The 12285-nt window shown below is 40.3% G+C and overlaps 1 protein-coding gene across 7 annotated transcripts in view; it reads left to right on the forward strand.

The window, feature by feature from the left end:
- Positions 1–14: 14 nt before the first annotated feature.
- fhod1 (formin homology 2 domain containing 1) overlaps positions 15–12285 on the forward strand; it is an 85114-nt gene continuing 72843 nt past the window's right edge. For all 7 annotated transcript variants that reach the window (XM_080729746.1, XM_080729747.1, XM_080729748.1 and 4 more), the window contains exon 1: positions 15–499. In XM_080729746.1, coding sequence (XP_080585872.1) covers positions 335–499 — 165 coding nt within the window. In that variant the 5' untranslated portion in view covers positions 15–334. The remainder of the gene's footprint in view (positions 500–12285) is intronic.

Raw genomic sequence — 12285 nt, forward strand, 5'->3', positions numbered from 1 at the left:
CTTGGTGTCTGCACGCCGACAGGACACTTCCTAAGGAGTAATGAATTACCCTTGTTAAAACGGAGGACGGAGAGGCATACATGTATTTTGTATATAAACAGAAATACACTCATATATATCTAGTTAGGAGTAGTTCTTTTAAATATATATTCGTAGCTGTGGTTGGCGGAGATACAGATAGGGACCGTGTGTGTGAGTGACTCGTACATTTTCTTTTAACATTTTTCGTACTGATAAGACTATAAAACGTTTTAGTCCGTATAGACATCTGCGGGTCGTGTATAATATTCGAGTCAGAAGTTGTTACAAGAGGACATTTGAGCCAGCCGCGGCCATGGCCGCCGTAACCTGCCGGGTCCAGTACCTGGACGACTCGGACCCGTTCCTCTGCACCAGCTTCCCCGAACCCAGGCGTCCTCCTCAGGTGGAGCTGGACCAGAACCTGGCCCTGAGCGAGCAGATAGCCGCCATATACAGCGTGCTGGACACTCCACTCAAGGTGAGACGGGGACAGGTTGCTTTGTGTGCTCTCCTGCATACGTGCGTGCGTGTCTGTCTGTGTGTCTATGACTGTGTGACCATTGACTGTTGTGAGTCTGTTGTGTGTCTGTCTACTTGTCTTTGCTGATATTTTTCATACACAATTTGTAACACTGTATTTCTTTCTGTATTATTTCAAAGACAACATACAGTTAATGAACATACAACATGCACATCACAAAGAGAGAGAAATATATATTTCCTGTGTCCATAAATATCCATATTCATCCTACTATACAGTCCTAATAATGTTATTATAATGTTAGGCTTTCATCCTGTGTTCTAGTGCACAAGCTTGTCAATCATCTCTAGATTCTCTTCGCTGTGACCCATGTCCTTTCCAAATCAGTGCTTTCTAAAAGACAAATAAATGTTTCCCATACACAACCGTACACTCTGAATACCTTCAACCATATAGGTTTAGTCTTCATTGGGAATATCCTGCAATGTTGTTGCACTGTGGATGAATGGCCCAAATACTTGGAACTGATACTCTGATGTTGGCACAGGTTGGTAGCCTCCTGAACCTGTAATTTGTACTGCTAATGTTCAGTAATGATGACACTGCTTTATTCCAGGCAATTATGTGTGTCAGCCAGGCTCCCTGAGCCATGTAACTCAAACATGTTGAGCTAACAAATCGTCTCTGCCGGGTAGAAACCTCATTATGTCCAAAACTGTTACTTTCAGGATTCAAATTCAAAAGTAGCAGATCTAAGCTCAAAGCACGCTGCTTCGTGCCACATTTCAAGCTTGTATGCTACCTTTGATACCTTTGTGTGGCTGTAGTATGATCAAGTAGGGCATTCATTTATGAAAAAGCACAAAAAGTTAGAATATGGAGATTAGAGGTTTCTGCCCGACAGCAACAAAATGCTTGTTCTGACACATCAGGAAAGATTGAGTGATACTTGGAACGTTTCATGTGTGAATTATTCCTGGTTACCTGGGGTGAACGTGCCAACGTGGGACACATTTCTTAGTTTACTGTCATTTCTTTGTTCTGTTTATTAAGTGTGTACATGTTGAAGCCTCTGCCTCTTCGCTGCCTTCTGTTCAAAAGCCTTGTTGGAAGCCTGTGAAGCTACAGTACTGTATCCTACATAGACAGACCATGCCGTCTCTCCTACAAATAGGAGTAACTGTTTGTCCCACAGAGACATAATATGGCAAAAACAGCAAAACAACAGCAACAGGGCATTGTTTAACAATGGATTCTCTTCCTTCGCTGAGCCAGCCTCAGCCTGTTGTAACCCGATAGGTTTCAGAGTGGCTTGGAACTGTGTCAGTCAGTGCTTTGAGGTAGAGGTAAAGGTTGGGAGGGTTGTTTGATCACAAAGCATGGTATGGTGGAGGTGGCGTCATTTTATTCTTCTAATGATGCCACGACATCATCCTAAAACACAATACTCTTTCTAAAAGATAAGATCATACTGTTCCACTTTTTGGCATGAAAAATAGGTGCTTTTTATACTGATCTCATGACCCCAACAAGTAAATTCCAGTTCTAGGTAACATCGAAGGGGGGACTTTCTTCTTATTTCCAGTTCCAAACAACAGCTCTAAGGTATATTATGAGTTATGACATGGTTCAATGTTGAAAATGGCTGGTTTTCCCCTCTAAGGATGTGTTATTTAGTTGAATTTCCAATTTGCATGAGATATATCAAAACTTAATGCGCAGATTGTCATGACACTTGCTGTGTGCAATGCATTCATGCTCACCATATGATGATCCCTGATGATTTAGGTGACCCCGTGGCCTTTCCTCTAACACCACCCTTAGGCCAAAATGTCTACTTGCAGTCGTGACAGTGAACGTCAAACAGACAGTTTGATATTCCATGATGTTTCCTGTAACAGCCCTGGATAGGCCGCCCCGCTTGGCGAAGGCCTTTGCTCAGCGGAGCATCCTCTACTAGTTCTATTTGTCTTCTCTCCCTCTTCTATTTTTTCATTTTAGCTGCACTAGAAAGAGCAGTCTGGTTTGGTAGCAAAGACTCGAAGGCTGCTGACCTACAGTATTATTGGCCCTAGGATAAGGACAAGTGTCATACTCTGCCGCCAATAGCTAAATCACAGGTAAAAGTAGTTATATTAGCCATTATGCCTATGGACAGTTCCTGAGGGGATTGGCTGTCTAGTGTCTAATGGAGATCTGACATGATTCCGGATGGATATTTGAGTTGTAACATTACAGCCAAGTGCAGTAGCTGGAGGCTGGTCAATGGTCTAATTAATCAGATTATAACACGACACACAAGGTTGATCTGGCTGTGACACTAACACTGGCCCCGGACCAGGCCCCAGCCTGCTCTAACATTTCTCACTACACCGGATGTGATTCAGTTCTAGATAGATATAATTCTTTATTGGCAATCACAACAATGTAATTATTTAGCAAAACACCAACGTAGATTATTCACAAAAAAGCCAAAGTTTGTTTCCAATGTAGTTATCCACAAAGGGCATGTACAGTAACTCTTGTTGCTAAAGATGATTATGCATTTGGACGTCTATCCAAGACTTCCTACTGGTGTGCATCAGCAACGTCACCATCCTTCAACCAATAGAAGGCCCCAGAGCCACAGTGGTCAGAATAATGCTGGGATCCTAGTTGGGATGGGACGATAATCGTTATTATCGTGGTTAAAAAAACACTCACAATAGATTTAAAATTTCCTCCGTCATACACTAGGATGAATTAGCTTTTGTTGAGCTGAAGTTGAACTAATGCTGACTGACTGCCTGGTACAACATCAGCATTCTACCATTTCCCCATCTCTCCACAATAACGGCAAATGGGGGAAAAAAGTCAGAAGGTCACGGTTCGTCTCCCGGCCTGCCCATGTCTACGTGTCAAATGTCCCTTAGCGAGACACTCACCACCTAACTCCCCCCACTCCCCCCTACGCAAATTGTGACCATCTGAGCAAAGCCATATCGGCTGGGTGAAGTTCAAACTGAATTGCCCCCACAGGATTAATAAATACGTTGGTCTGTCTGTCCGTCCAAAACTTTCAAGCTCAAACCAAGAGGTGATTGCAGCTTATCGCGGATTACGTGCTTGTTTTTTTTATTTGTTCCAGTGAAAATGCCAGTTTCGTGTCATTGAGGCTGGTACATTCCAACATAATGAGAGCAGTCAGTTTCTTACTGCAGATCAGATAAAGACGGTGGACCCCTCTGAAACAAACTCCTCCATCCTGCAGTCCCCAAGCCATAATCGGCTCCATCAGACCCCTGCAACAGATCGCCTCCAAGGCAGTCGGACCACAGTTAGATCAAATGACAGATTTTATACTGAACTTTAACATTTTGTAGGACGTGATGTGAGCTTGTAAATCTGCTATTTTCAGCAAAGAGATTTGGTGTAGAGGGGGGGGGGGGGGGGGGGGGGGGGGGGGGGGCAGGACGTATAGAGTGGAGAGGAGACATGGTTGCAAATAAGCCTTTTAAATGAACACTTAAGTGGATGCTCTGAATGGCTGATGATTAATTGATTGATTGATTATTTTATTAGACAAAAATGGAGAACAGTACAAGTATAGTTCAAGTCACTACAGCTACTGTGGAACACTTATTCCACTGTTGATTCTCCAATACAACATTAAAACGACATTTAAATCACTTGGATGAGACGTGGCGGCAGATGGTCAGGTTTGGTGCTGCAGTGATTGGATCTGTGATAGTGTGATTATTTAGTTACAGATCAGTCTGACCACTAGATCATGCATGCTACCACCCATGGAGGATACTATCCCAGTTCACTCTAAAAACAAAAACTAGGCTCTACTCAATTTTATTGGTGAAACATTTTTACACTCAAAAATATTGAGTAAATATTACTGTTATGAAATCAGGCAGATGATACTCAATTAATTTGAGTAAAAGTAACCAAAACTTTTACGTACTTATTAACAACTAAAATTGAGTACAATGACCTAAAGAAATTGAGTAGATATAATTAAATTATTCAGTCAATGCCACAAAAGACTACAAGTAAATACATTGAAATATTAAGTAGATCTAATTGAATATTAGAGTATGATTTAACAAAACAAATATGTCACATTTACTTTTATTGATTTAATTCATATAGTACCATTTACCCCTTTCATTTTACCTTTTACTCCAGGAGTACATGATGTCAAATGAATACACATGAAATAATTATGCAGATAATTATGTTTTTAATCAACTAATTTTGACCAGTGTAACACCACATCAAGTATGAACATTCAACATACTTTAGTATGTAAATGACATGCAACAATGCCTGCAAAAACAATATGTTTAAAGATAATGATCAGGAAAGGGGTATCCCTGACACTTTTAAAATTCTGTTTACTAAAGAGCAGTGTGTGTTCACAATACTGTATATAAGTACCTCTAATTGAACTGTGCATACTGTAAGTAAGCAGTCTGTCAAACATTATGCACCATAAGAACAATGAGCCCATCAAATGAACAGTAAGTCATAACCACAAAATACATTAAAGACAGTCAGAGGCCATTTGGCATGAAAGAAAATCACAACTTGGAATATGAAATAATAAATAAGCATTTACAGTAGCTCAACATTTAAACATATTGACTATGCACACGTGTAATGTCTATATGCTAAACTGACCTGTTTGCATTATGACTCGAATGCACCAGAAACAAACACTTTACATTAACTAATTACTATCAGCAACAAATACCATTGCAGAAATGCTGTTTTGACAATAAATCCACTTTCAGTAGGTTATACCCACTTTCTGAGAGCATCTTGCTGAACAGTAGTCGGCAAGCAGACATTTTTTCAGTCTCTGAACTTTGGCTGAAAGGTGTCCAGGATCCAACTCAACTAGTACTTTTTGGAACATCTCAAGACCATATCTGAGGTTCTTGGGGTATCTCAGATTAAAGGCATAGAACAGTCCCAACAGATAGCAGCAGACCCCCAAGATTGTTGAGGGCAGTGATGCCCTTAATCACAATACCTACATCAGTAGGTTCATTCATTGAGTCCTCTTGGTTCTGCAGCAGGTAGATCTTCATCTTCTTCATCATCACCTCCTCTGTCAACTTCTCTTCTACTCTGACAGGTGCACCAGCAGCTTCCTTCCTGCACACATTGTGAAGATAATTGTTTAGAGCTCACTTTCAGGCTAAATGTTACAAGACACACAGACACACATTGAGCAATCCTAGCTGTCTCCACACATGCAGCCCTGGGCATAATCTTGAATCAGTTGGACCAGACATGCAACGGATGCAACAGCCATTCAGCCAATGTCACAACCTCATGCTGTTCCTTTGCATGTGATGGTCTCATCCACGATGACAGAAAAAGTATGACTGCACTTTCATAACTAACATAAACTTTGGCAATACAATTGTTTCCACAACCCAGTTTTAGCAACGGAAGCTGGGAGACTGTCCTTAGTAGCTATTAAGACATACATTTAGAAATGAATAATCAGGAGAGAGAGAGTTGCAGGGGATAAAGATGAGTTTAGCATAAATTAATATAGTAATTATTGTCATTAGCCAGGTGAAATATAATTAAAGCAGTTAGAGTAAATGAAAGTTTCATACCTGAAGTACAATACTCATTTGTGCCCAAACTGCCCTTCTTGGACTGGAACATGGACAGTAGTTTGGGGGTATAGAAGTCCAACATTGCCATACATTTTGGCTCAAGATTCAGTGTGGTGATCATCCTGAACTTTGCACTAACCTGGAAGACAGAGATGAGGGGAAGAGAGTAAAAAAGAAGACATGTAGATAATAATGTAGGCCTATACCTGTGCATTTTATCTTCATTGTACACACCATTGTATGCAGCTGTGCATAGCTTGTAATAAATGCAAAAGGTCACAATGACTAGAGGGCTTGCACATTCCTCTCACTGTAACCTTAACTAGCTGCAAACCTTTGTAAAGAACATAAGTTATACCCAATACATTTGTGTAGCCTATATGCACAAAGATACAGTAAATCTACTTACCAATATTTGCAAACACTCTCCAGGTTTCTTGTTGAAGAAGATGTGTGCTGCTGCTGTTTGTTGACAGAATGTTCCAGTAGAACTTTCCCATGAACCCTTGTGTACAATTTTGAATCTTAGTCATATCTACTCAATTGTTTAAGTTGTTGTGAGAGATGAAAGATTATTAAGTTGGAATGAATAATAATTAAGGGTCTTTTTAAATTGATCCATATAAGTACTCCATACTCAAATATTATGAAGGAAAATTACCAAAACAAATTGAGTATAATTCATGAATAAAATCAGTTGGTCAAATACTAATTTATTCTCATGAAATTAACTCAAATAATATATGTACATCTAACTCAAAAAGAACAGTTGGATTTTTACTCATTTTGTTTGGTGTGACCTACTCAAACAATCACATACATGATATTCAGTGATTTTATTGAGTAAATATAACTTTTTCTAATAGTGCTATTTACTCGGTCACAGAATTCTTTCTTAGAGTGTTGATTCTCCTAAACAGGAATCCAAATGCAGTTTTTCTTAGTGCTCTGGTCTTTTCCTCTAGTTTTCATTGTTTTTACAGGAAAGTGTTGTGTGTTTTCTGGTCTATACTGAGCTGGCCCAAAGAGGAAGAGGGTGGGTTCTGTAAATAGCTGATAAGGGTCTGAGGAACAGGCTGACCTGCTGCGTGGAGCGCTGGGAGGCTATAGCAGCAGTGACTACTGGAGCTCATGGAGCATGTAGTGGGAGGGTGTAGCAATAAGACCATGTTTGTTGCCTTGACAGTGATAAGGGCTAAAAGGGCTCTTCCTTCCTTCCACACGATGAGTTGCATTTCCACAGTCTTCTCATCATCAGCGCCATGAGGGTACACAACTTCAGCATGGACGACGTTCCCAGTGGGATCGGGCACCGATATCCCTGGTGGTGTTAATGTCTTGCTGTAGCCATCGAGTTACACAGGATATGGAACCCCTAATCCTGGCAGTGTACTATATAGTAGAGGAGCCTATGTATTTCCGTAATTTTGGAATGTTAATTTTTGGAGACATGTACATCTTGATTCTTGGGGTTCTCAGAATGCCAAAAAAACATGTCTCCAATTTTTCTTTTGGGGTTTAGCATGTGTAATTAGCATAATTAGACAATTAATTGCCCAAAACAGGAAATGGCAATAACTTTGCTTCTAGGTAACTTATAAAGGTGATCTAAGAGTCTAAGTCCATGTTTGTGAGGTCAAGAAATTCATCTGTTACCATTGTGAAGTCATACAACCTTTCCTGATTAGCATAAATTGCATAAATTATGCAAAAATTAGGTGGAAATAAGCAAATTGCTGCATTTTTTAAGTTTTAGTCAACTTTGAAAGCTTCTCACAGACTCTAAGATGTATGTTTGCAAGTCATCAATTATCATCATCCTATAAATAAATCATGCAACACTTTGTCTGTGTAATAATTATGTAATAATCACACCGAAACCAGAAATATCTATATTTCTTTGCTTTAAGCTAATTAATAAACATGATCTTACAGACAAAGTCTGTTTGCATGTCTAGAAAATATTCTCTATCCATAACTAGGATATTTAACCTTTCCTTATTAGCATAATTTGCATGTATATATATATATATACATATACATACATATACATATATCCGTGACCCGATTCCGGATAAGCGGTTGAAGATGGATGGATGTATATATATATATATATATATATATATATATATATATATATATATATATATATATATATATATGAGAAATGGTCACAGATTTATCAGATTGTTTATTCTAATATTTACAGAAAGTTGTGAAAACACATTTAAATAGAAGGGTCTCCATCGTCATCATCACCAATTCCCAACAGATGTGCCTTGCTTACATTACAACACACCTATTCATCTGCCCCACACATGCACATCTCAGAGCAGTTAAAACGTTAAGATCGACAAGAACAATGTGACACGCACTGGGATTTCTTGCAGCCACATTTGATCAGTTGGGTATTATGGGTAATGGTGGCTGGAGCTGGGGGTTCCCGTGTTGTGACTGGCACCAGTTGTTCTCCCTCAGCCTCCATCCATATTCAGTTACTGGTGGTATCTGTGGGTTATGTACGTGGTCCTGACTCCTCATACCATATTGCCTTGTAATGGGAACGGGCAATGGCTTGATGTAATGCTCCTTGTGTAGGTGGCAGCTTATCGGCTTCTAATTGGTTCTTTGTGAATAACCTCCACCTGAGCTCACCAACATCCACAAGATTTGTACCGGGCTCGTACAGCTTGCAAACAAATGCTTAAATCTTATTATTCATTTTTTTCTGCGTCAGAACTGAGCTTTTTTGTAGTGCCTAGAGTATCAAATGCAAATACCACCTCCACAGGACACCGGTTTAGAGCTTGCCAACAGGTTAACTTTCCCTTGCCAACAAAATGGCCTGTCTGGTCAGTTCCATGATGGCATGGAACCCTGGTAAGTTTTCATACCCTGGTATGTTTTACTGTACATCAATAGAGTTTGAGTGGACATCTTGCCTTGATTATGATAATGTTGGGTTTTCCCTGGAAGAGTTGGAGGGCTTTCTTAGCAAGATAAACAATCAGCTCATCTTTGGTGTGGATACCTGACAAGAATAGTTTTTCTGACACCTTCCCTATCGGTGTGTTATCTTCCACATCATAAGTGGTAGGGGGCTTGCCACCCTGGTGTCGCTTACATGTGGCATCCTTCAGTGAAGATGCAATGCCATAGCGGTCAAATACTACATGAGTCTCACTATGTTCCTGTCCAGTGTGGCTATGAAGTGGTCAGCCCACTGGGAACATGTCTTGATCCATGATGGCTTTCACATTTGCATTTGCTACTCTAGGTATTACAAAAAAGCTCAGTTCTGACACAGAAAAAAAAAAGGTTGAAACATTTGTTTGCCAGCTGCACAAGCCCGGTACAAATCTTGTGGATGTTGGTGAGCTCAGGTGGAGGTTATTCACAAAGAACCAATTAGAAGCCGATAAGCTGCCACCTACACAAGGAGCATTACATCAAGCCATTGCCCGTTCCCATTACAAGGCAATATGGTATGAGGAGTCAGGACCACGTACATAACCCACAGATACCACCAGTAACTGAATATGGATGGAGGCTGAGGGAGAACAACTGGTGCCAGTCACAACACGGGAACCCCCAGCTCCAGCCACCATTACCCATAATACCCAACTGATCAAATGTGGCTGCAAGAAATCCCAGTGCGTGTCACATTGTTCTTGTCGATCTTAACGTTTTAACTGCTCTGAGATGTGCATGTGTGGGGCAGATGAATAGGTGTGTTGTAATGTAAGCAAGGCATTGGTGTTGGGAATTGGTGTTGACGACAAAAAGATGGAGACCCTTCTATTTAAATGTGTTTACGATATTTTCTGAGAATAAACAATCTGATAATTCTGTGACCATGAAGGATATATATGCAAATTAAGCTAATAAGGGAAGGTTAGATATCCTAGTTATGGAAAGAGAATATTTTCTAGTCTTGCAAACAGACTTACACTGTCTGTAAGATCATGTTTATTAATTTACTTGAAGCAAAGAAATATAGCTTTCTGGTTTTGGTGTGATTATTACGTAATTATTACACAGATACAGGGTTGCATGATTTATTTATAGGATGATGATAATTGATGATTTGTAAACTTACATCTTAAAGTCTGTGAGAAGCTTTCAAAGTTGACTAAAACTGAAAAAAATAAGCAATTTGCTTATTTTCACCTCGTTGTTGCATAGTTTATGCTAATTATGCTAATTAGGAAAGTTTGTATGACTTCAAAATGGTAACAGATTAATTTCTGGACCTCACAAACATCGACTTAGACTCTTAGATCACCTTTATAAGTTACCTAGAAGCAAAGTTATTGCCATTTCCTGTTTTGGGCAATTAATTGACTAATTATGCTAATTACACCAGCTAAACCCAAAAAGAAAAATTGGAGACATGTTTTTTTGGCATTCTGAGAACCCCAAGAATCAAGATATACATGTCTCCAAAAATTAACATTCCAAAATTACGGGCAACAGAATCTGATACATAGGCTCCCCTACTAATAAGTGCCTCACTCTTCCCGTTAACCTTTTGAACATTTGTTGACCGGGGTCTCTCAGGGGTCTATGGGTCCCCTCTTTTTTTCTTTTCTTTTTGAGCGGTGGTCACACCGTCTCCATAGCGTGGCCGTGTGTGTATCCGTGTATGTATGTATGTATGTATGTATGTATGTATGTATGTGTGTCTGTATGTAGCCTCTGGTGTAGCCTCAGTACCCCTGGGTGACCAGAGAGGTGCTGTTGAGTCTAGCCTGCCCTGAGCATCAACTGCAATAGCAGTGGTGGCACGCACACACACACACACACACACACACACACACACACACACACACACACACACACACACACACACACACACACACCACCGCTCACTTCAAACTTGGGTTTGATTTTTTTACCTCTACACCAAATCCCCTCAACAGAAATAGCTGGTCTACAAGCTAACAATGCAACTTGTTGTGTGCTTGTAGATGTGCTATTTCCACCAAATGTTTGCCTTGCCTATTACGACATGCCCAGAATTGAGCGGTGGTCACACCGTCTCCATAGCGTGGCCGTGTGTGTATCCGTGTATGTATGTATGTATGTATGTATGTATGTATGTGTGTCTGTATGTAGCCTCTGGTGTAGCCTCAGTACCCCTGGGTGACCAGAGAGGTGCTGTTGAGTCTAGCCTGCCCTGAGCATCAACTGCAATAGCAGTGGTGGCACACACACACACACACACACACACACACACACACACACACACACACACACACACACACACACACACACACACACACACACACACACACACACACACACCACCGCTCACTTCAAACTTGGGTTTGATTTTTTTACCTCTACACCAAATCCCCTCAACAGAAATAGCTGGTCTACAAGCTAACAATGCAACTTGTTGTGTGCTTGTAGATGTGCTATTTCCACCAAATGTTTGCCTTGCCTATTACGACATGCCCAGAATAGGAATGTCAGGGTTCGAAGTGGTTCCCAATGGGATTAGAACCTCTAACCCTAGCAGTGTTAGTGCCTTGCTTAGTTGATGCCTTACTTTATTGCCTTGCTCAATAAGGGTTTAATATCTTACATATTGAGCTACAAAGAAAGAATGTAGCCCTGGGCTCCACAGCTAAACAATTTATTAGGTATTCTGGTTGGAGTTGGTACTGGACAGAGAATGCGTGTTGGCTGGTATCAGAGGTCATGATACATACCACCCATCATAGAAACATGAGGCATGGCCATGAAACACCAGAGACATACCTCTCTATGACTCACTCTACAAACAAGACTAACACATCATTGACTGTCAGCCAAAAGCAGTCAGACCAGTGACAGATAAACTATAAATAGATGTCCAAGTTCATGTTCATGTTTTCTGACCTCAACCCCAAATTAGAGAAAGTAATGTGTTGTTGGTAGACATTAGGAAATCACCGACAGCCACTGGTGAAGTTTAAAGACCTTGGAAGTTAATCAAACCTCAGTCATTTGTAGCCTTGTTGGTCACCTTCAAGCGTTTTATTTTTATTTTTATATATAATTGCACTCAAATATAGCATAGCATGAATTCCTTGTGGTCACAGAGCAAAGTTCCTGTCTCATTAACAACCCATTTCAACCTGAGGCCGATTCTAAAAATGTGGGTATGCC

Source organism: Nannobrachium achirus (assembly GCF_963921795.1).
Source record: "Nannobrachium achirus genome assembly, chromosome: 7".
NCBI lineage: Eukaryota > Metazoa > Chordata > Actinopteri > Myctophiformes > Myctophidae > Nannobrachium > Nannobrachium achirus.